Source organism: Mercenaria mercenaria, chromosome 1 (genome assembly GCF_021730395.1).
Source record: "Mercenaria mercenaria strain notata chromosome 1, MADL_Memer_1, whole genome shotgun sequence".
In the NCBI taxonomy this organism is placed as follows: domain Eukaryota; kingdom Metazoa; phylum Mollusca; class Bivalvia; order Venerida; family Veneridae; genus Mercenaria; species Mercenaria mercenaria.
In genome coordinates this window covers 98139008-98161347 of record NC_069361.1, presented here as the reverse complement: position 1 = coordinate 98161347, position 22340 = coordinate 98139008, and the positions used below count along the sequence as shown (strand labels likewise).

Sequence of the window (22340 nt, the reverse complement as noted above, 5' to 3'; positions counted from 1 at the left end):
TCAGTCTTGAGCTAGAGGTGACTCCATGGTACACTGCCATGGAATTTTGTTATTAAATATTTTCAGTGAATTTATGAAATATTACAGGGAAAATAGTATAGGAAAAAATATTTGATACTTTCACAGTGAAAAATATAAACCTTGGTTGGAACCACTGAAAATCATGAAATAAATGCAATTTGTTTTACAAGATCAAGTACCTTTCACTTGTGAACACCAGCTATTAACATTTTCATTAGCTGCAATGACATGTATGAAAATATTGTAACTTTGGTTAAGATATATTGATCTTACACTGAAACACACAACTATCCTCTATGTACCTGCAGGTAAGAATTCTAATAGTAACAAGATTTGACTGCAGTTCAGTTTCATCATTTTATTATCATAATAATGTATACAACTAAAGCCTTAAAAAGTAATAAAAAATGCAAAGGTAACATTAAATAAATTGAATGCAACAAAATAAAACATAATAGTTATGCAAAAATAATAGAAGTAATTTCCTAAACAAATACTTGTAAAATTTGCAGACATGGTGAAATAAATAATACAATTCAGTAAAAATAACATTAAGGTCGCCAAAATGTTCGAATATTTTTGCTGCTTCTCAGGGTTGACTACTGACTTACAAGCTGAACATGTGTTTTTTTTTCCTTATCTTCTACATATTTGATAACTTATTCCATAGCCATGACAAACAGTATACATAGTTTTCTTGACAACATTTTCTCATGACCTACACTGTACACTGTTATGATATTTTATAGCCATGATATACAGTATACATAGTTCTTATGATAACTTAATTCCTTGTCATAGCCTTAAATTTTGTCAGTTTTATTCACTCGACTACACAGTAAAAGTATACATAGCTAGCATAAATAAAGCAAAATGTGGCAATGCTCATGCTTATATACATTGGTTATTTTATGCATAAATAAGTTACTTCCAATAAAATCACAGCTGTAAGAAAGTCAGTATAACATTTTGAATCCAACATTTCATAAGACTCTCACATACAAATATTTCAAAACTGATATGTCCCAAGGTCAAAGACGTAATCAAATACTGGTCTTATCATAAACTAGAACTGTAACAGGAGTGGCGAATAATAGCCGAACAATACGGCCTTGTCACAGAAGTATGGCAAATTTTAAGTTGGAAAGAAGCCATAACTATGTAAAAAATCGGTGGTTTGTAGGCAAAGGCGAACTTGACCTGTATTTTATTATGTTACACCTGTGTACCAAAATTTCTTAAAATCTGCCAAGCCTTTCAGGAGTTATTGTCTGGAAATCATGAGCCAACTGACTGACCGACAAGCTCACTCCTTTATTTCCCCCAAAAACTTTGTGGAGGTATATTGAAACAGGAAAATAACTTATGAATACAGTCTGTTTGCTAGCTTAACACTGTTAGTTGTATTCTGCTAAGGATTTCATTTAATACTTGGATTTAATCCTAGTTTAAATTGCTACTCTACTTTGACCAAAAATATTAAATACCCACACATTTCAAAAGAAACAGAAAATAAAGCAATCCCTACAAAATTGAGCCTCCTTTCTTTTATTTTTACCACAGACCTGTAAAATTAATTCAATCCTTAACAACTATACTGTAACAATCTCTTGTTAATAGAATAAACTGAATAAAACACAAACTTTTCAAACTCATTTTGTGCATCAGTTTTTGATCACCAAACATTCCAATATGCAAGACTCTCTCATCTTTTCTATTAAAAATCACAGAAAAATGTAGATTGAACTTTTTTTCCTTTTTTTGTATATTTATACACAAACAAAAGTAAGTAGTAACATTGTGGTCAATAAATAAGATATAAGATTTGGATACAAAAATACATTTTTCACTATGTACAAAACTTTGAAAGCACAAGTTGACAAGAAGAACAAGGATGCACCAATGAAATAAGAGGGCCTTGACGGCCAAGATCGCTCACCTGACATTCACAGCTAGATTAAATACTTCTGGAACAAAGAAAAATACTGTGAAATTATCTTAAAAACAGGCCAGCGGTTTCAGATGAATAGATTTTCAAAGTTTTACAATAGCCATACAGGGAAAACTTGCCTCACCCCCTTGAGACAATGTTTTTACATAAAACAAAGCCATATGAAGGAATTTAGCAGAGGTTCGCCCAAAGAACACTGCTGTGAAACTATTTTGAAATCAAACCTGCAGTTTCAAAAGAGAAAAAAAAGCAAAATAGGGAAAACAAGCCTTGCCAGGAGGCTACGTTTTTTTTTAAATGAAAGAGAATTATTTGAAGGAATTTGGCAGAGGTCATCCAAGAAAAATTTCTGTCAATTTGAAATCAGCCCAGCCATATAACCATATGGGAAAACTAGTCCCGTCCCTGTTGTCCATGTTTTTTAACGAAATAATGCTTTGGAGGAATTTGCTAGAGGGTTACCCAAGGAACTTTCTGTAAAATTATTTTGAAACAGAGTCAACAGTTTCTGAGAAGAAGACTTTCAAAGTTATCCATATTACAGGGAAAACAAGAGCACCGCAATGTGGAGCAATATACGCCTGAAGGTATGACCTTTGACCACTAAGTGTAACCTTGACCTTGCAGCTAGCCATCCAAAACATGAGCTCTGCATACCATGTCGATGTGGTGAACATTTATGTCAAGTTTCTTCGAAATCCTTCATGGGGTTCATGAGTTACAGAGCTATGACCTTTGACCCCTAAGTGTGACCTTGACTTCAAAGCATGCCAGAACATGCACTCTGCATGTCGTCATTATGTGGTGAACATATGTGCCAAGTTTCTTTACAATCCTTCAAGAGTTACACAGGGACATGAAACACACTCATATGACTATTGACCCCCAAGTGTGACCTTGACCTTGAAGCGAACCATCAAGAACATGCGCTCTGAATGTCATCTCGATGTGGTGAACATTTGTGTCATATTTCTTTGAAATCATTGAAGGGGGTTAAGAGTTACAAAGTGGACACGAAACACACTCATATGACCTTTGATTCCCAAGAGTAACCTTGAAATTGAAGCGAGCCATCCAGAACATGCGCTCTGCACGTCTTCCTGATACGGTGAACATTTGTGTCAAGTTTCTCTGAAATCCTTCCAAGGATTCAATAGTTAAGAGCAGACCGGAAATTGCTAATGGACAGATGGGACACTGGGGGTATAACATAATACATCCCTTCAGGCGTATAACAAGTCCTGCCCCCTTGCGGCCATGTTTTTAAATGAAACAGAATGATCTGAAGGAATTTTATAGAGGGTTACCAAAAAATATTCCTCTGAAAATAATTCAAATATTCCTGCGAAAATAATTCATGATTAGGCCGGTGGTTTCTGGGGAGAAGAATTTCATGTTTTTCCTTTTGGTTTCAATGCTGCATTGAAGACCTAGATTTGAAGGAATCTTCAAGAAGGAATATTCCTGTAAAGTTTGGTTCAAACTGGCATAGCAAGAGATGTTCCTAAAGAAATTGTTGACGAGGGACGTATAACAGATGGACGATGAACAGCCAATGATCTGTAAAACTCAACATGAGCACTTTGTGCTCAGGTGAGCTAAAAAGAGTAAACAATGAAAAATGCTGTTTGCTTAAAGCTCAATAAACAGAAAAACCAGGCTAATCCATGTGTATATCATTGAAAATTTAAACTATGTAGGTTAAAATAAAATAAAATTCTGAAAAATCTCTGAAAATCAGTACTTCAAAAATTTTTTTTGAATGATTCTTGACCACTTGTCTGAAACCAGAATTTTAATATTTTGCTCAGAGAAAAGCCTGATTTTCCAAATGGTCCAAATTCTTATTTTACATGTAGATTAGTATAATCTCACTTATTACAAATAGACGCTACAGTTTATACAGCGTTATGTACCTTGCTGCAACTAAAGCGCTGACAATACTAAATAATCACCAAAGTCTATGTAAAACACCCTCTTGTCTCGGTATGTACCCCAAACAGAAAATCATGCCACATTTTATAAACCCCCGATTCTGTCTATTCTCTTGACATGTTTGCAATGCTGGGCCTTGTTTTTGACTGGTTCCTAAATTGGTCCTTGTTCAGTGACGACCTCGTACTTGAGGTTGTGTTTGGTAAGCCTGTCAATCAGACTGGTACCCCGAAATAAAGCAGCTGTTGTATAAACTCCTCCGCTGTAATGCATATCAAAACATATTAATACATGGATGAACATATTAAATATTGTTTACAAAAGGTTTTGATTTTTCTTTTCTTGGAAACTTAACAACAATTAGTTTATCAGAGTAAATGGACTTCAATGGACATTCTAAGAGCGTCAGTTCACAGTTGAAGTTGGCTGTATCAATGTGAACTACAGATCTAACTAGAAGATGCTTTTGTAGACAAGCCCATGTCTCCCCCAAAGCATAGTAGTAACAGGCAAGAAGTCAGAGACCGGAGCAAAAATAAAAGAGACACTGATGGTTGGCTTAGTGGCTGAAATGCAATAGTGATCATCTGCTCAGCATGTCTAATCATCCTTTGAAGTTATAATGTTCTGGGTCGAGTGGATCTCAAATTTTAGATTGAAAACAGTTTTCCATATTCTGGCCCCTGTGTCCTTGTCCTTGTAGTGAGGGAGACATCTTTAGTGCTGTCTGTCCATCCATCCATTTGTCACAAAGTTTGTCCATGCAACTCCTTTGACACCATTGGATGGATTTACACCAAACTTCACAACAGTGATCACTGCCAAGCCTAGCTGTGCATATTTTGGCATTTTCTGGTTTGATTATTTTCAGCAGAACTATGGCCCTTGATTCATTAAATTTATATACCTGGGTGGGTTTCAATCAAACCTTACAGAAGTTATTAGTGCCAAGCATAGTTATACATATCATCAAAATGTTCTGGTTCAGTGATTTTCAGCGGAGAGTTATGGCCCTTCATTTGTGGTATTTTACCTTGTCTGGGTAACTGCTATACACCAAACTTTATAAAAGTGATCAGTGCCAAGCCTAGGTGTGCATATCATGGGCATGTTCCGGTTTGGTGTTTTTCGGCAGAGTTGTGACTGAATTCCTGAACAAAACTAGATGCACAACTTCACTGGCTCAATAACAATCCACTCTAAGCACTCTAGGTTAAACACTTTTTGAGAAATTTTTGATACAAACACAAATGGATGTCTGGACTGATAAATGGATAGGCAATTGTATAGATAAAGGCAAATCTATGTAACCACCGGCCCCCCCCCCAACCCCCACCACCCGAAATCTGTCTCGTTGAGTGAATTCTCAAACAAACTGCTGCGTGCAAAACATCACATGTTGAATAATACTGTCAAATACTTTCTGAATTATATATTCTATGCAAACTTCCAGGCCCTTTATGCATATTAGTAAAGGGACATAATTCGGGTCTGGCCTAGTGAAATCTCAAACAAAAGCTAAAGACAACTTCACATGCTGAATAGTATGAATAATATACCTATGTTTCATGACCCTAGGTCATACTTCTTGAGATACATGCCACACCAACTTTTAGGCCCATAATGAATATTTCTGACAAAGTCAAGGGCCATAACTCTGGTCTGGGTCAAAAATGTATAAAACTGAAATAAATATTTACCTCATCTTGTCCTTGGAAACTTCCTTTAGGAGGGTAAGAGCACACTGAACCATTGCGATAGGTGTTGTGACATAGCCAGCCTCTGGGCCTGAAACTCGCACAGTAATCTTGCTGTCTGGTGGGGTGTCATGCTGGCTATCAACATCAGTCAGCTTGTCCTTCCATCCCTTACCTATCAAAGTGATACTGAAACCAGAGGACTCTATCTGTAAAGGTAAAATATACATGTAGAAAATGCTCATGAATGAGTAATACAATATTTAAGCTTTGATCTGTTTTTTTTTTAAACATAGACAACACTTTGGTCCCTTAACTGAAATGTATCCTGCCAATCAATAACATTGGAAATCTACTTAGCTACTGTAAGTAAAAGCTCAATGTAACATTTTTTCATTCAGCATAACCGACTATAATACATTAACAAGCGCACCACAATGCAGAGCAATATACGTCCGAATGTATGACCTTTGACCCCTAAGTGTGACCTTTGACCTTGTAGCTAGCCATCCAGAACATGCGCTCTGCACATGGTGTCGATGTGGTGAACATTTGTGTCAAGTTTCTTCGTAATCCTTCAAGGAGTTCAAGAGTTACACAGCGATGACCTTTGACCCCTAGCTAAGTGTGACCTTGACCTTGACCATGCGCTCTGCATGTCGTCTCGACGTGGTAAATATTTGTGTCAAGTTTCTTTACAATCCTTTAAGCAGTTCAAAAGTTACAGAGTGGACACGAAACACTGACCCCTAAGTGTGACCTTGAAGTGAGCCATCCAGAACATGTGCTCTCCGTCGTCTTGATGTGGTGAAAATTTGTGCCAAGTTTCTTTACAATCCTTCAAGGGGTTCAAGAGTTACAGAGCCAACACGAAATTGCTAATGGACAGATGGACACAGGGGGTATAACAAAAACAGAATTATAACTTAAAAAGCTGACCTGTTTCTTTGATGGTCCTCCATGTTTGAACACACCAAATGTAAATATCTGTGGATACTGGAATAAAAAGAACAAATGTATATATCAGTGGAAACTGTCAGAGGAGACAGCATGTAGGAATATTTCAATGTTTTATAGTGAGACATTGCATATATGGACAAGAGGGCCATGATGGCCCTATATCGCTCTACTGAGTTTAGTTGCTTGCTTGAACAAATATCTTTACTGAAGCTTCAAAAACAAAAATCTAGGCGAGTAGGTCATGGTAAAGATTATTCAAGATAACTACTGAAATCTGTTAAAATTTTTTACAGGTGGTCTTTGCTGTAACTTCAGAAACCAGAAAGTAGATCAGTAGGTCAGGGTTAAGAATACTGAAGACGAGCATTGAAATCTGTATAAACAAGAGCACCGCCTTGCGGGTGCTGACGCTCATCTGATTTTTTTTGTGTAATAGAAATATTGTCCTACCCATGATTTTCTAAGTCTAAAAAGGGCCATCATTCTTGCAAAAAGCAGGATAGAGTTATGTTTCTTGATGTACAGTGTCCACTTATGATGGTGAAAAACTGTTGCAAGTTTTAAAGCAATAGCTTTGATAGTTTATGAGAAAAGTTGACTTAAACATAATACTCAACCAAGAAAATGATTTTCTAAGTCCAAAAGGGGCAATAATTATTGCAAAAATCAGGATGGAGTTACGCTGCTTGCTGTACAGGGTCAGCTTATGATGGTGAACAAGTGTTGCAAGTTTCAAAGCAATAGCTTTGATAGTTTTTGAAAAAAAGTTGACCTAAACATAAAACTTAACCAAGAAATCTGATATTTTCTAAGTCCAAAAGGGGCCATAAATCTTGCAAAAAGCAGGATGGAGTTATGTTTCTTGCTGTACAGGGTCAACTTATGATGGTGAACAAGTGTTGCAAGTTTTAAAGCAATAGCTTTGATAGTTTAGGATAAAAGCTGACCTAACTATAAACCTTAACCATGAAACTGATTTTCTAGTCCAAAAGGGTCAATTAAATCTTGCATAAAAGTACAGAGTGGACGTTGACTGTGTGCTATGCATGTAACAGGTCAGCTTTGATGTGGTGAAAAGTATTTCCAAGTTTCAAACTCAAGTAGCTTTGACCAGATTGTGGAAGATAAAGTATGACTAAAACATTAAACTTAACAAGCTATCTGATTATTTTTCTAAGTTGAAAAGGGCCAATAAAATCTTGGACAAAAAAGCAAGATGGTTATATTTCTTGCTGTAAGACAGGTGAATATTCATGATAGTGAACATGTATTCAAGTGCAAAGCATAGCTTTGATAGTTGCTTGGAAAATACTACTGAACTCAAAAACAAAACTTAGGCCAGGCATCGCGAAGACAAGACACCGACGAATCGTAAATTACGTGCGCGTAACAAAACCGTCAAGTGATGACATAGCTCATTAATTTTCAAAAAATTGAATTGAGCTAAAAAACTAGAAGATGCTTTTGTAGAAAAGCGCATGTCTCCTCCAATGCATAGTAGTAATAGGCAAGAAGTCAATAGGGGACAGGAGCAAAAGTCCTAGAGATACCGATGGTTGGCTGCAATACGGATCATCAGCGAAGCAGAAGGTGCCGGTGATATGCACAATTAGGCTTGGTACTGATCACTCCTGTGAAGTTTCATCGAAATCCGGCCAGCAGTTTGACCTCGGAAAGCGGACAAGCTCAATGTGGATGGACAGATGGATGAACGGACGGCAAAGGCAAAAACAATATGTCTTCCCCATGTATGGAGCAGACATAATGTATGTTGAGAAGTTGGAATCTAATTCAGGAGAACAGGTTAGTACTGGTACAGAATCCAGGAACACTGGTTAAGTTAACTGCTTGCCATTACATAACTGAAATACTGTTGAAAGCTTCATTAAACCAAAAACAAACAAACATATAAATGTTCCAGGTTTAGCACAACGCTGAAGGAAAAACAGTCAAAGGAAAACCAACCCAAACCAGTTTAGAGCAGTCAAGAAAATATAATTACTCATACCTTCAGAACAAGAGATCTACCAATGCTGAATTTTGCCATCAGTCCAATGATAAAACCAAAAATAACTGTCAGCACCATGTAGAAAAAACTGGGCAGCTGAATGTATGCACCAACTTGAAACTGGAATAAACAATATATTTAGCTGCAAAAGTAGCCATTATCTCCTATACAAAGCGTAATGTATATAAGTTTTGGAAGGCATGCACTATATTAAACATGAAAGACATAAATTTATTGGAAGAAATAAAGTACACTCACTAAGTTCTTGGCTAAATTCAGCTATATTTTAGATATAATATATGAAGGTTATTTAAATCATTTCCATTTTTGCATATCAGAAATATTCCTTTCATCTTAAAAAAATTAATATGAACATGTGACTCCATTCGGAAGTTTTAAGCTATTCATGAATGCCAACTGCTCACAATACCAATAACAGCAAGTTACTTTTGACCTTTAAAATACTCAACATATTGTGCAGAGGAGTTGTAACTTTTCTCAATTTAGACCAATCAAAGGCTGAGTTCTGAGATAGTTACCAAACTGACTAATAATCAAACTGGATCTAGATTTTATTGAGATACATAGTTTACACAAGTATAGTTGTGATTTAAGAAAACAGTCTCTCAGTAAGCCAGTCTTACTAGTTATCAAACCTGCCTATTTTTCACAGAGATGGTAACTCTGTTTTACGCTGGTTCAGTACAAAGGAAAAACACTATGGAAATTGACTGGACATTGAATTTTCTCAACTTTGAGTAATTAAAGGGTGATAACACCAGAGCAACAGACTATATCACTGGTTATTGGTCTTGGCCAAGATATTATGTTCCGAAACACACAAGACTAAATTTGGTGAACACTGGATACAAATTGCTTAAGTTCTTCACAACTCACGAGTGACTGGAACTATCCAGCTGATTACTAAACTCCGCCAGGTATTATGCCCATAAAATTCAAACCTGGCTTGGTAAACATCGGATAAAGACTGCTTAAGTTAGGGACTTGACCCTGTCAATTTTTGCTGTATGAAGTAATTTAAGGTCTATTACTCAAGAGCGACAGAGACAAGCCAGCTAGTTATCAAACTTGGCTTCTCAAGACATTATGCCCATACACATTCTAAGTCTGGGGCAGAACTACTCAAGTTAGAGAGCTGGCATTGTCAAATTTTGCAATTTAGAGAAATTCAAGGGCAATAACTCCAGAGCTACAGAAATGAGTCAGCTGGTCATTGAACTTTGCTGATATATTATGTCCATAAACATTCTGACCAAGTCTAGTAACATTTCCTAAGAACTGCTCAAGTGAGAAAGCAGACCACTTTTATGGAGGCTGCATTCTGCTCTCCAACCATCCAAAGGTGATTCAATAATATGTCATATTTAACAGGCATATGTTTCCTTATTTATTTATTTTGTTGGGTTTAACATCACACCAACACAAATTAGGTAATATGGTGACTTTTCCCGCATTTTATGGAGGAGGAAGACCCCAGACGCCTCTCCAGGTATTATTTCATCAAGGGCGGGCACCTGGATAGAAGTACTGACCTTCTGTAGGCCATCCGGAGGACTTCCTCACATGAAGAATTCTACACTAAAAGCGAGACTTTAAAACCAACATCAGTGAGGGTAAAGTAATTTTAAGTAAAAACAAGGAGCTGCATTCAATAAACGCTTGATGCCCCCAGTGGCATCCTTGATACAAAACAACCTAAGTCCAAAATGAGGTCAAGGTCAAACTGAGGTCAGGTGATGTTTGAAGATGAGGAATGGTCACAGGTTACATCTGTATTAGTATCAATTCATTCTTGTAAGCGATATTGATGCTAGAAGAAACGGTCACATTTGGTTAACCAAGAGATGGCCCATATAAAGCAACCTAAGTCCAAAATGAGGTCAAGGTCAAACTGAGGTCAGGTGATGTTTGAAGATGAGGAATGGTCACAGGTTACATCTGTATTAGTATCAATTCATTCTTGTAAGTGGTATTGATGCTAGACGAAATGGTCCCATGTTTAACCAAGGGATGGCCCAAAGAAAGCAACCTAAGTCCAAAATGAGGTCAAGAAGGTCAAGTTCAAACTGAGGTCAGATGATGTCTGAAGATGAGGAATGGTCACAGTTTACATCTGCATTAGTATCAAGTCATTCTAGTAAGGGGTATTCATGCTAGACGAAACCGTCCCATTTGGTAAACCTCGTACGTACGGACTAACGGACAGGACAATCACTATATGCCTCCCGCATCAGTAGATGCCGGGGGCATAAAAACGGTCACAGAGGCCTCATGCACACGCTTATGAAAAACTGATTATATACAGCAAAAAATGCCTTTAAAGAAATAACAATATAACTTTGTACCAAGAAAAGAAATTCAAAACACTGGATAGAATCAAATATCAAATGTATTTTCAAAACAAAATTAATTAACTTCTATATATGTACTGCATATACATACAGGTCTTTTTTGGTTGACCTCATAATCAAATCTGACACTTCTGTTAACTATGGCTCTATCACTGCCGGGGAAGTTCAAGCACCAATGACCAATGTCCTTGTTGAAACCAGCAGATCTGAAATAGGACAAATATCAGAATACTACTTCATCATCTACAGGTACATACATTGCCTACTTCACTAAGTGACATAAATGGTCGAAAACCAACTGAATAATGTAAATTTTAAAATCTGTCAATATGCTGTGAACTTTGAGCATGTTCTTCGTCGTTTTTTCTATTATTTGACATAGTGACCTAGTTCTTGAGCTCATGTGACCCAGTTTTGAACTTGACCTAGACATTATCAAGATAAAAATTCTGACCAATTTTCATGAAGATCCATTGAAAAATATGGTCTCTAGAGAGGTCACAAGGTTTTTCTATTATTTGACCTATTGACCTAGTTTTCGAAGGTACGTGACCCTGTTTTGAACTTTACCTAGATATCATCAAGGTGAATATTCTCACTAATTTTCATGAAGATCTCATGAAAAATATGGCCTCTAGAGAGATCACAAGGTTTTTCTATTTCTATACCTACTGGCCTAGTTTTTGACCACACGTGACCCACTTTCGAACCTGATTTAGATATCATCAAGGTGAACATTCAGATAAATTTTCATGAAGATCCATTGAAAAATATGGCCTCTAGAGAGGTCAAAATATTTTAATAATTTTAGACCTACTGACCTAGTTTTTGATAGCAGCTGACCCAGTTTCAAACCTGACCTAGATATCATCAAGATGAACATTCAGACCAATTTTCATACAGATCCCATGAAAAATATGGCCTTTAGAGAGGTCACAAGGTTTTTCTATTATTTGACCTACTGACCTAGTTTTTGATGGCAAGTGACCCACTTTCAAACTTGACCTAGATATCATCAAGGTGAACATTCAGACCAACTTTCATACAGATCCCATGAAAAATATGGCCTCTAGAGAGGTCACAAGGTTTTTCTATTATTTGACCTACTGACCTAGTTTTTGAAGGCACATGACCCACTTTCGAACTTGACCTAGATATCATCAAGGTGAACACTCTGACCAATTTTCATGAAGATCTCATGAAATATATGGCCTCTAGAGAGGTCACAAGGTTTTTCTATTTTTAGACCTACTGACCTAGTTTTTGACCGCACGTGACCCAGTTTCGAACTTGACCTAGATATCATCAAGATGAACATTTAAACCAACTTTCATACAGATCCCATGAAAAATATGGCCTTTAGAGAGGTCACAAGGTTTTCTATTATTTGACCTACTGACCTAGTTTTTGATGGCACGTCACCCAGTTTCGAACTTGACTTAGATATCATCAAGGTGAATGTTCTGACCAATTTTCATGAAGATCTTGTGAAATATATGGCCTCCAGAGAGGTCACAAGGTTTTTCTATTTTTAGATCTACTGACCTAGTTTTTGACGGCACGTGACCCAGTTTCAAACTTGACCTAGATATCATCAAGGTGAACATTCTGACCAATTTTCATGATGATCTTGTGAAATATATGGCCTCTAGAGAGGTCACAAGGTTTTTTTTATTATTTGACCTACTGACCTAGTTTTTTAAGGCACGTGACCCAGTTTCAAATCTGACCTAGATATCATCAAGGTGAACATTCTGACCAACTTTTATGGAGATCCATTCACAAGTATGGCCTCTAGAGAGGTCACAATGTTTTTCTATTTTTAAACCTACTGACCTAGTTTTAGATGGCACGTGACCCAGTTTCGAACTTGACCTAGATATCATCAAGATGAACATTCTGACCAACTTTCATAAAGATCCCATGAAAAATGTGACCTCAAGAGTGGTCACAAGCAAAAGTTTACGGACGGACGGACGACGGACACCGCGCACCTTGTCAATTTGTGACAGGTGAGCTAAAAATGCCTGAATCCCATAGTGTCCTGTTTTCACACACTGCCCCTGATTTTTTCACACTGGCCCTAATATTCTTGTATTGCATCCTTGCTCAACCTGTTTTATATGACATATGGATATCATGCAGAATTTATCTAACATTGTGTAAAATGTTGCACTGTTGAATAACAGACAAAAAAACATGATTCACACTAAAGAATAAAATAATAAAAGTCAATAGATATTAAACTATGCACCAGAAAACCATAGCATGCTCCCAATACAAGAGATAACACAATAAAGAGCAAACACTTATTTTCATTGAGGTTCTAACAATACAATGTGGTTCAAATAACCTTGAAGCTTTGATTACAATCGAGCTGAAACAAATTGTTCTAGAGATTGTTTTTCACAAAAAAAAAACAACATACATCTTCCACCAATTATCATGCAACAATTGCAAAATGCCACAAATTAAGGGCCATAACTCCAAGGAAAATCAGTGAACCATAACATTCCAATGATTTACACAACTAGGCTTGGCAGTGGTAACTCCTGTGAAGTTTGGAATTCTAATTAGTGGTATAGGAGAAGCACAGAGCAAAGAATTTAATCAGAACACGACAATAATATGCACAACTAGGCTTTATACTAATCACTCATGAGGTTTGGTGAAATTCAGCCTAATTGTATGCAGCAAGTAGTGCAAGCACTGGAAAATATGACAAATTAAGGGCTATAACTCTGCTGAAAATCACTGAACCTGAACATGTCGATGATATGTATAACTAGGCTTGGTACTGATAACTCCTGTAAGGTTTGGTGGAAATCTGCCCAACTGTGCTAGAGAAGTTATCAAAATATCATAACCTTTGACAAATAAAGAGCCATAACTCCCCTAAACATCACTGAACCAGAACACACCAATGATATGCATAATCACTCCTGAAAGGTTTGGTGGAAATCTGCACATTAATATAAGAGAAGTGGCCGAAACATCATAAAATTTGACAAATCAAGAGCAATAACACTGCTGAAAATCACTGACCCGAAAAATGCCAAAAATATGCACAATGAGGCTTGGCACTGATAACTCCTGTAAAGTTTTGTGGAAATCCACCCAATAATATAAGACAAGTGGCCAAAACATCATAAAATTTGAACAAGATGGGCCATAACTCCACTGAAAATCATCTAAGCATAAGGAATTGCATAGGCAAACTTTATGACAGACAGATTGACACACAGACAGCACTAAATCACTATGACTCCCCCACTACATGTGGGCAACCTAATAAACTACTAACTCATGCTGATAAAGCACTTACTTAGGCTGAAGTTTGTACTGACTCTGTGGAAGGGGAGTTGGGAAAAGTGTTTTTCTCAAAGGTTTTAGTTCTCCTGCATGAGCAATTCCATGTAGTGCACTCTCCAATGTTGTGATGTTCCCAGACAGACCCTGAAACCATAACCTAAATAAGTTAAGATGCTGGGATAATAAACAAAAGTCAAATACTAAATGAATCGTTCATTTGTATTTTCTAAAGTGAATAACAAATATTCCACATTTACATAAACAGAATGGAATGACTGACTAAAAATATCTTAAGATATACAAGACAACACGGATAACTTACATCAGGTCCTGGATGTAGGGTGACAAAAAATTCTACCGAATTCAGATCACCTGAAATAGATGATCATTTGATAAAAATAAAAGACTCAGAGTATAAGTCAAGTTTAGACTCAACTTGAAAAAGGAAACAATTTTATAAATATCTATGTCAGGCATAATGTTATAGTCCAATAAAAAAAATGACCTCTTGAAGACAAATGTTAGTTAACCCTGTTACAATATCAAAACAAAATGGTGCCTAAAGATATTTAATGCATGATGTTTTTATAATGTCAATCTTACATGTACATAGTACCGGTATATGCCAGCTGCAATATCTACTTGTCCCATTTTAATTTCTTCAAAGGAAACATTATTAAGTATTGCCAAAATATTAACAGGTGCTCCTTGTCTAGCATGTAAATAACTATACAGCATATACAACATCTAAACAATTCATATCTAGCTTCATTTAGAATACAAATCATTGTCTAGACATGTTGTATTGATGCAGAACAGACATCTTGTAACTAGTTGGCACATTAAACTACAGGAAAGAACATTCATTGTCTGGCAACAGCTACTGAAATGTAAACAGACTCTGACACTTCAACAGACAAATTATCTTTCCAACATCAAGCATGGATACCTCAACAGCTTGTTACATACCGTCAAATTTTTCTGTAAGAAAGGCCACACCCATGTCGCTGGGTACACTGTCAAAGCCACAGGCACCAACAACATATATATCCTCCTCTCTCGCCTTACCACTGTACAGTAACTGCATACGTTCTAGATACTGAAATAAAGAGTAATAACATTATTACAGATGTGCAAAAATACATTACAATATTTACCATCTGAAGGTAAGTACAACAGATCTAGGATATGAAAATACAGTGCCATTGTGAAAACACATGTTCACTGACAATTCTGTTACGTTGTCACTTTAAAATATTTTAAATTAAATACTTGTCAACAAAATAATTCCATTACCTGAAAAATAGTCCTACTCAACATTTGAATTCTTACAGACATTGGGTGGCACAGCTATAGAAATCAAGGTAGTAGACCCAAAATGAGAAATTTCAGTTTGGTTACGTTTTCTCTGTATGATTTTTCAGAATTCTAAGGTTGAAATGGAAACCATTAATCATACAAGCTACATTTACAACCACAGAATGCAGATAACAGATGAGAATATGAAATTACACAGAAATAGTCAACTGTCATTATGGCTCCACTAGCTTGAACATGGCTACACTGACCTTGCAATATGCCTGAAATCCAGATGATAAAAGTGTTCGTTACAGACCTTACTGCCAAACAACATGCATGCTGGTATCATTTTATAGATTAACTAGAATGACCATATTAAGCCTTTTCATTGTAATCATGTAATAAATATCTATGTGACCTACACTGACCTGTGGTTCTCAGCAAGTATCTATGTGAATGACACTGACCTGTGGTTCTCAGCAAGTATCTATGTGACCGACACTGACCTGTGGTTCTCAGCAAGTATCTATGTGACCCACACTGACCTGTGGTTCTCAGCAAGTATCTATGTGACCCACACTGACCTGTGGTTCTCAGCAAGTATCTATGTGACCCACACTGACCTGTGGTTCTCAGCAAGTATCTATATGACCCACACTGACCTGTGGTTCTCAGCAAGTATCTATGTGACCTGCACTGACCTGTGGTTCTCAGCAAGTATCTATGTGACCTGCACTGACCTGTGGTTCTCAGCAAGTATCTATGTGACCTACACATGACCTGTGGTTCTCAGTAAGTATCTATGTGACCTGCACTGACCTGTGGTTCTCAGCAAATATCTATGTGACCTACACATGACCTGTGGTTCTCAGCAAATATCTATATGACCTACACATGACCTGTGGTTCTCAGTAAGTATCTATATGACCTACACTGACCTGTGGTTCTCAGCAAGTATCTATGTGACCCACACTGACCTGTGGTTCTCAGCAAGTATCTATGTGACCTGCACTGACCTGTGGTTCTCAGCAAATATCTATATGACCTACACATGACCTGTGGTTCTCAGTAAGTATCTATATGACCTACACTGACCTGTGGTTCTCAGCAAATATCTATGTGACCTGCACTGACCTGTGGTTCTCAGCAAGTATCTATGTGACCTGCACATGACCTGTGGTTCTCAGCAAGTATCTATGTGACCTGCACTGACCTGTGGTTCTCAGCAAGTATCTATGTGACCTGCACTGACCTGTGGTTCTCAGCAAGTATCTATGTGACCTACACATGACCTGTGGTTCTCAGCATGTATCTATGTGACCTACACTGACCTGTGGTTCTCAGTAAGTATCTATGTGACCTACACATGACCTGTGGTTCTCAGCAAGTATCTATGTGACCTGCACATGACCTGTGGTTCTCAGTAAGTATCTATGTGACCTGCACATGACCTGTGGTTCTCAGCAAGTATCTATGTGACCTACACTGACCTGTGGTTCTCAGCAAGTATCTATGTGACCTACACTGACCTGTGGTTCTCAGCAAGTATCTATGTGATCTGCACATGACCTGTGGTTCTCAGCAAGTATCTATGTGACCTACACTGACCTGTGGTTCTCAGCAAGTATCTATGTGACCTACACTGACCTGTGGTTCTCAGCAAGTATCTATGTGACCTACACTGACCTGTGGTTCTCAGCAAGTGTCTATGTGACCTGCACTGACCTGTGGTTCTCAGCAAGTGTCTATGTGACCTACACTGACCTGTGGTTCTCAGCAAGTGTCTATGTGACCTACACTGACCTGTGGTTCTCAGCAAGTGTCTATGTGACCAACACTGACCTGTGGTTCTCAGCAAGTGTCTACGTGACCTGCACTGACCTGTGGTTCTCAGCAAGTGTCTATGTGACCAACACTGACCTGTGGTTCTCAGCAAGATTTATATGACCTGCACTGACCTGTGGTTCTCAGCAAGTATCTATATGACCTGCACTGACCTGTGGTTCTCAGCAAGTATCTATGTGACCCACACTGACCTGTGGTTCTCAGCAAGTATCTATGTGACCTGCACTGACCTGTGGTTCTCAGCAAGTATCTATGTGACCTACACTGACCTGTGGTTCTCAGCAAGTATCTATGTGACCTGCACATGACCTGTGGTTCTCAGCAAGTATCTATGTGACCTGCACTGACCTGTGGTTCTCAGCAAGTATCTATGTGACCTACACTGACCTGTGGTTCTCAGCAAGTATCTGTGACCCGCACTGACTTGTGGTTCTCAGCAAGTATCTATGTGACCCACACTGACCTTAGGTTCTCAGCAAGTATCTATCTGACCCGCACTGACCTGTGGTTCTCAGCAAGCATCTATGTGACCCGCACTGACCTGTGGTTCTCAGCAAGTATCTATGTGACCTGCACTGACCTGTGGTTCTCAGCAAGTATCTATGTGACCTCCACCGACCTGTGGTTCTCAACAAGTATCTATGTGACCCACACTGACCTGTGGTTCTCAGCAAGTATCTATGTGACCCACACTGACCTGTGGTTCTCAGCAAGTATCTATGTGACCCACACTGACCTGTGGTTCTCAGCAAGTATCTATGTGACCTACACTGACCTGTGGTTCTCAGCAAGTATCTATGTGACCTCCACCGACCTGTGGTTCTCAGCAATTATTTATGTGACCCACACTGACCTGTGGTTCTCAGCAAGTATCTATGTGACCTGCACTGACCTGTGGTTCTCAGCAAGTATCTATGTGACTTGCACTGACCTATGGTTCTCAGCAAGTATCTATGTGACCTACACTGACCTGTGGTTCTCAACAAATATCTATATGAACTATACTGACCTGTGGTTCCCCACTAATATCTAAATGATGGGCACCATTCTCAATGCAGGCTTTTACAACTTGTTCACCATAAAACCGATACTGAAAACAAAACACACTCAGTATACTGCTTTTATTTCTAGACTGGTAATTTCTGTGATGAAAGTGCATAAAGTAAAGTATGAGCAATAAATAAACTAATAGGATTAAATGTAAAGAAGATCACATTCAACTGTGTAATTCTATGAAATGCCTCAAAGCCTGTGAATTGTCATATAGAACATCTACGTAATGCAAATTGCAGTCTAATATTATGTTAAAATCTTGCTCAATACTTACAGGGCCAACACAGTTGAGAACAACTTTGGCTTGCTTACTCATCTCTGCTAATGACTCTTCACTGGTCACATCACAAATAATGATAGGCTTCTCTTCTAGATTTAAACCTACAAATATAAATCAAATAATAATACAAGTATACTGCTTAAAGCTCTATTAAAAGTTGAATTATAATTTATTTTCTAAATCACTGCCTAAATTAATGTAAATGCTAAAGTGTATGTATTTATATCTAATTCTTTCATGTAAATTTACTCAGAACAAAAGTAGGATACAGGAATAAATTAAAACTAAGGCACAACACTACTTTTTCTGCTATATACAATTTACATTCTTTGAATACTTTTAATAATAATCTTATAAATCTTTACTCTGGTTTTAGAATAAATAACATAATCAAACCAGAATGTTTTACACCCTCCAGCATAAACCTTAAGGGAAAAGATTTAGCAATATTTGCTCATTTATTAATCTAAAAAGTCTGGCAGTGCCAGACATATTTTCCATACTTTTTTTCTGAAAAATAATCAGCCAGATATCACAATAAAAAAATAATTGAAAGAAGTATCTAAACAATCATACATAAATAAGTCACAGATACATGTAAATTTTATATTACAGCTTAAACGCCGGGTCCTACCTGGCTGATATTGCGGTGGTAAAGCCATTAAGCATATTTAGAGAGTAGGCTGGGCTTATCTGACAGATGATGGGTGATAACACTGAAACTTTATCTCTAGTAAACAGAGCCACGTGTGCTTTTGTATATTTTTCAGATCTGAATAAATTGTAGTAAATACCCATCTACAAATTAAAAAGCCTATGTATCTACAAGGGTATCTACAAATATTTTCCATTGTTGAAATACTAATAATTTACATGACTGGATGAAGTTAAGAAGTTTAAACTTAACTTCGCTTTTGTATCAGTATCAGAGCAATGGTACACAGGAATTAGCATTTCATGTAATAAATATTAAAATGTGGAAATATTTTTGCTTACTTACACAATTCTTTGAAACATATTCCATAGAATTTTTGAATCTCTCCGAGTTATAACAATATATGTCAGTATGTGTATTGCATAATGAATGTTTGAATATTTGTTTTTACATCTCCCAGAAATTGAATTTTGAAACTACTGGCTCTGATATCCATATTTAATATGCATGTAAATACTAACAAACTGCACTAAAAACATACACCTGGTGACTAAATATCCTAGGAATGTTTTAGTTCAGCTTATCACAGTGACCAGAATACCCCCATTTTATAAAGTAGGGTACTCAGAGCAATCGGACCTGCTAATTTTACTAGTACTTATTTCAGTATACCAAAAATACTCATCTGGTTGTAAGAGCTATATATTTTAACTGTAACAGTTTCAAATTATACAGTTACTGTTCATTTGTTTGAAGTAGGTCAACACTGAAGGAAGTCAAATTACCTTCTAACCTAATGGGTCAACCAATGTTTTGGGAACTAGATATAAATCACTTTTATCTACAGCTTTCAGGTGGCGTAGCTAATTACTGTAATGTGTGCAATACAGGGATGCTGGGGATTATAACTCTTGATAATTGAATGGAACAAATGTAGAATATGTGAACAATGTGATATAATATGTGCTCAACATTTTGAAGGTTAAATCAGAAAGTGAATTATCATTTATGGAATAATCTAGCTTGTTTATAGAAAAAGCAGAAGATTTTATTTCTTTTCTTTATCTAAATGCTAAATGGAGTTATTTTTTCATCTCCCGCCATCTGTCAGATAAAGATGTTACTCATGTAAACTTCCCTATTCTGTTATTGGCTGAAAGGGAGGTCATAACCTTTATGTGGGCTGGCTATAGCAAGTAGAGGTAAATTTGAATTTCTAGCAGACAACAAAAAACTTTTTTTCAGAAAGGCAGTAATTACTTGATAAAAATTTACAAAATTTTACACACTGAATTCTGTCATACTAGAGAACATATGTTCCAAATTTCAAAAAATAAAGTTCAATAAAAGTAGAGATATTTAGAAAAAATGTATCAGTTTTCTGTTGTTCACAGCACTGTGTTCAGCTGAAAAGTAGACATTTTCTGAGCTTGTCTGCCTTTTATACTTTTACCCTGGTGTTTAAAATGTATGTTTACCAAACTGATAAGATAATTTAATTATCTCATTTGTGTCGCAAAAAGTCTAAAGTGTTGAACAATCATTTCAGCTTATTCTGAGCATCAGAAAATTCTGCGAAGCTAATTTACAGAACACACGTCAGCTAATTTTGAACAAAACACTTTACTGTTTATGGTGGTATTGCAAAATAAGATCAGATATATCACAGTCATTATTTCAGAAATTAAAAAACAATGGACAATAAATAGAAATTAAAACATCAAAAGAATGGGCAACACTGCACATACATGTACTCGTTTTTCAATTTAACTTATTATTTAAGAAATAATTTATAGAAAGAGTGCTTTAACACTATTTATGCACGATGGGTGGTTATACGTCGGGCATAATAATTTCACGAGGGCACAGCCCGAGTGAAAATATTTGAACGACGTATTACCGCCCGAGTGTATAAATAGTGTTAAAACACACTTACGCTATAAATTATTTCGATTCTAATATGCCCTTAATCTAAAACAGTATATAAAATATAGAAGAGAAAATTTCACTGTCGGCCATAATGACTAATCATACAATGTAGATGCTCGACATACCTACTGTTTGCTTTGTAAGCGCGCATGCAAATGCCTGAATGATTTGGAACCAATCTTTTAACAAGTAACTGAAAGCCCTGAAAGAGTAAACAGCGCAATGGAGCATAAAATTTTTGCGGATCCCTGGACACAATGTATGTTACAAGAGCGAGAACCTGGCCCTAAAATTGCGTATGATGACTGTGCAAGTAAGGAACATTATTGGCATGACCGTTGTGCGAATATTAAAAATTAGCAGTAGTACCGTTCATAGGCTAGGGAACCGGAATTTTATTTCTATGCATAAAGCTGCTGAAATTTACTTTGTTTCTTTTGGTAAGTATCATGCACATTATTATCTTAATACTTACCAAAAGGAACAAATTGAATTTCGGCAGCTTTATGCATAGAAATAAAATTCCAGTTCCCTAGCCTATGCACGGTACTTTTTACTAGAGAACTGGTTCTGGACGAGTAAGTTCGCTGTCTAGGGAACCGATTCCGGTTCTCTAACCACTGCCTTCAGTTTACCGACATGCCTTTATTGAAAATAGTTAGCATGCTGCTTGCAAGACCTATGCATGCATACTACCAAGTGCAATGTATACCTGTCCTCTGTGATGACTCTGAAAGAACTTTCTGCAGTTTTTCCATCGACCTGCCTGCAACAGCCATTTTGAGATTTCCTCCTTCCTCTTCTATCACTCTGGCAACTTCATCCACTACAAACTGTCCAGTAAATCCACTGGCACCAAGTACAACGAAGTCTATTCTTTCTTCCGACATCTCTTCTTTTTAAATTCAACGTGGATAATGATAGAAAATTGTGCATAAATTAACCTGGACTACCTATAACTAATGAGTCAGATGCAGAGACGTGTAATCTGCTGAGACGTCTGACAGATGTGTAGCTCAAAGC

General features: G+C 37.0%; 1 protein-coding gene across 1 annotated transcript; it reads right to left on the bottom strand.

Annotated features, from left to right (window-relative positions):
* Window positions 1-364: 364 nt before the first annotated feature.
* LOC123529320 (saccharopine dehydrogenase-like oxidoreductase) lies at window positions 365-22334 on the bottom strand. Its single transcript, XM_053518188.1, has 11 exons — window positions 22030-22334; window positions 18728-18834; window positions 18410-18490; window positions 15226-15355; window positions 14579-14628; window positions 14270-14400; window positions 11036-11150; window positions 8573-8692; window positions 6544-6600; window positions 5608-5813; window positions 365-4169 (listed from the first exon to the last, which is right to left on the bottom strand). The coding sequence occupies exons 1-11, from the start codon at window positions 22205-22207 to the stop codon at window positions 4061-4063; spliced, it is 1284 nt and encodes a 427-aa protein (XP_053374163.1). The 5' UTR covers window positions 22208-22334; the 3' UTR covers window positions 365-4060.
* Between the last annotated feature and the right edge of the window lie 6 nt (window positions 22335-22340).

Excerpts from the sequence above, each read along its gene's own strand:
- LOC123529320 (XM_053518188.1), bottom strand. The coding sequence starts at position 22,207 with ATGTCGGAAGAAAGAATAGACTTCGTTGTACTTGGTGCCAGTGGATTT. Across the intron at positions 15,356-18,409 it reads ATATTAGTGGGGAACCACAG|TATCTAGAACGTATGCAGTT; the intron begins GTCAGTATAGTT and ends TCTTTATTTCAG. Across the intron at positions 11,151-14,269 it reads CAGTACAAACTTCAGCCTAA|ATCTGCTGGTTTCAACAAGG; the intron begins GTAAGTGCTTTA and ends GTCCTATTTCAG.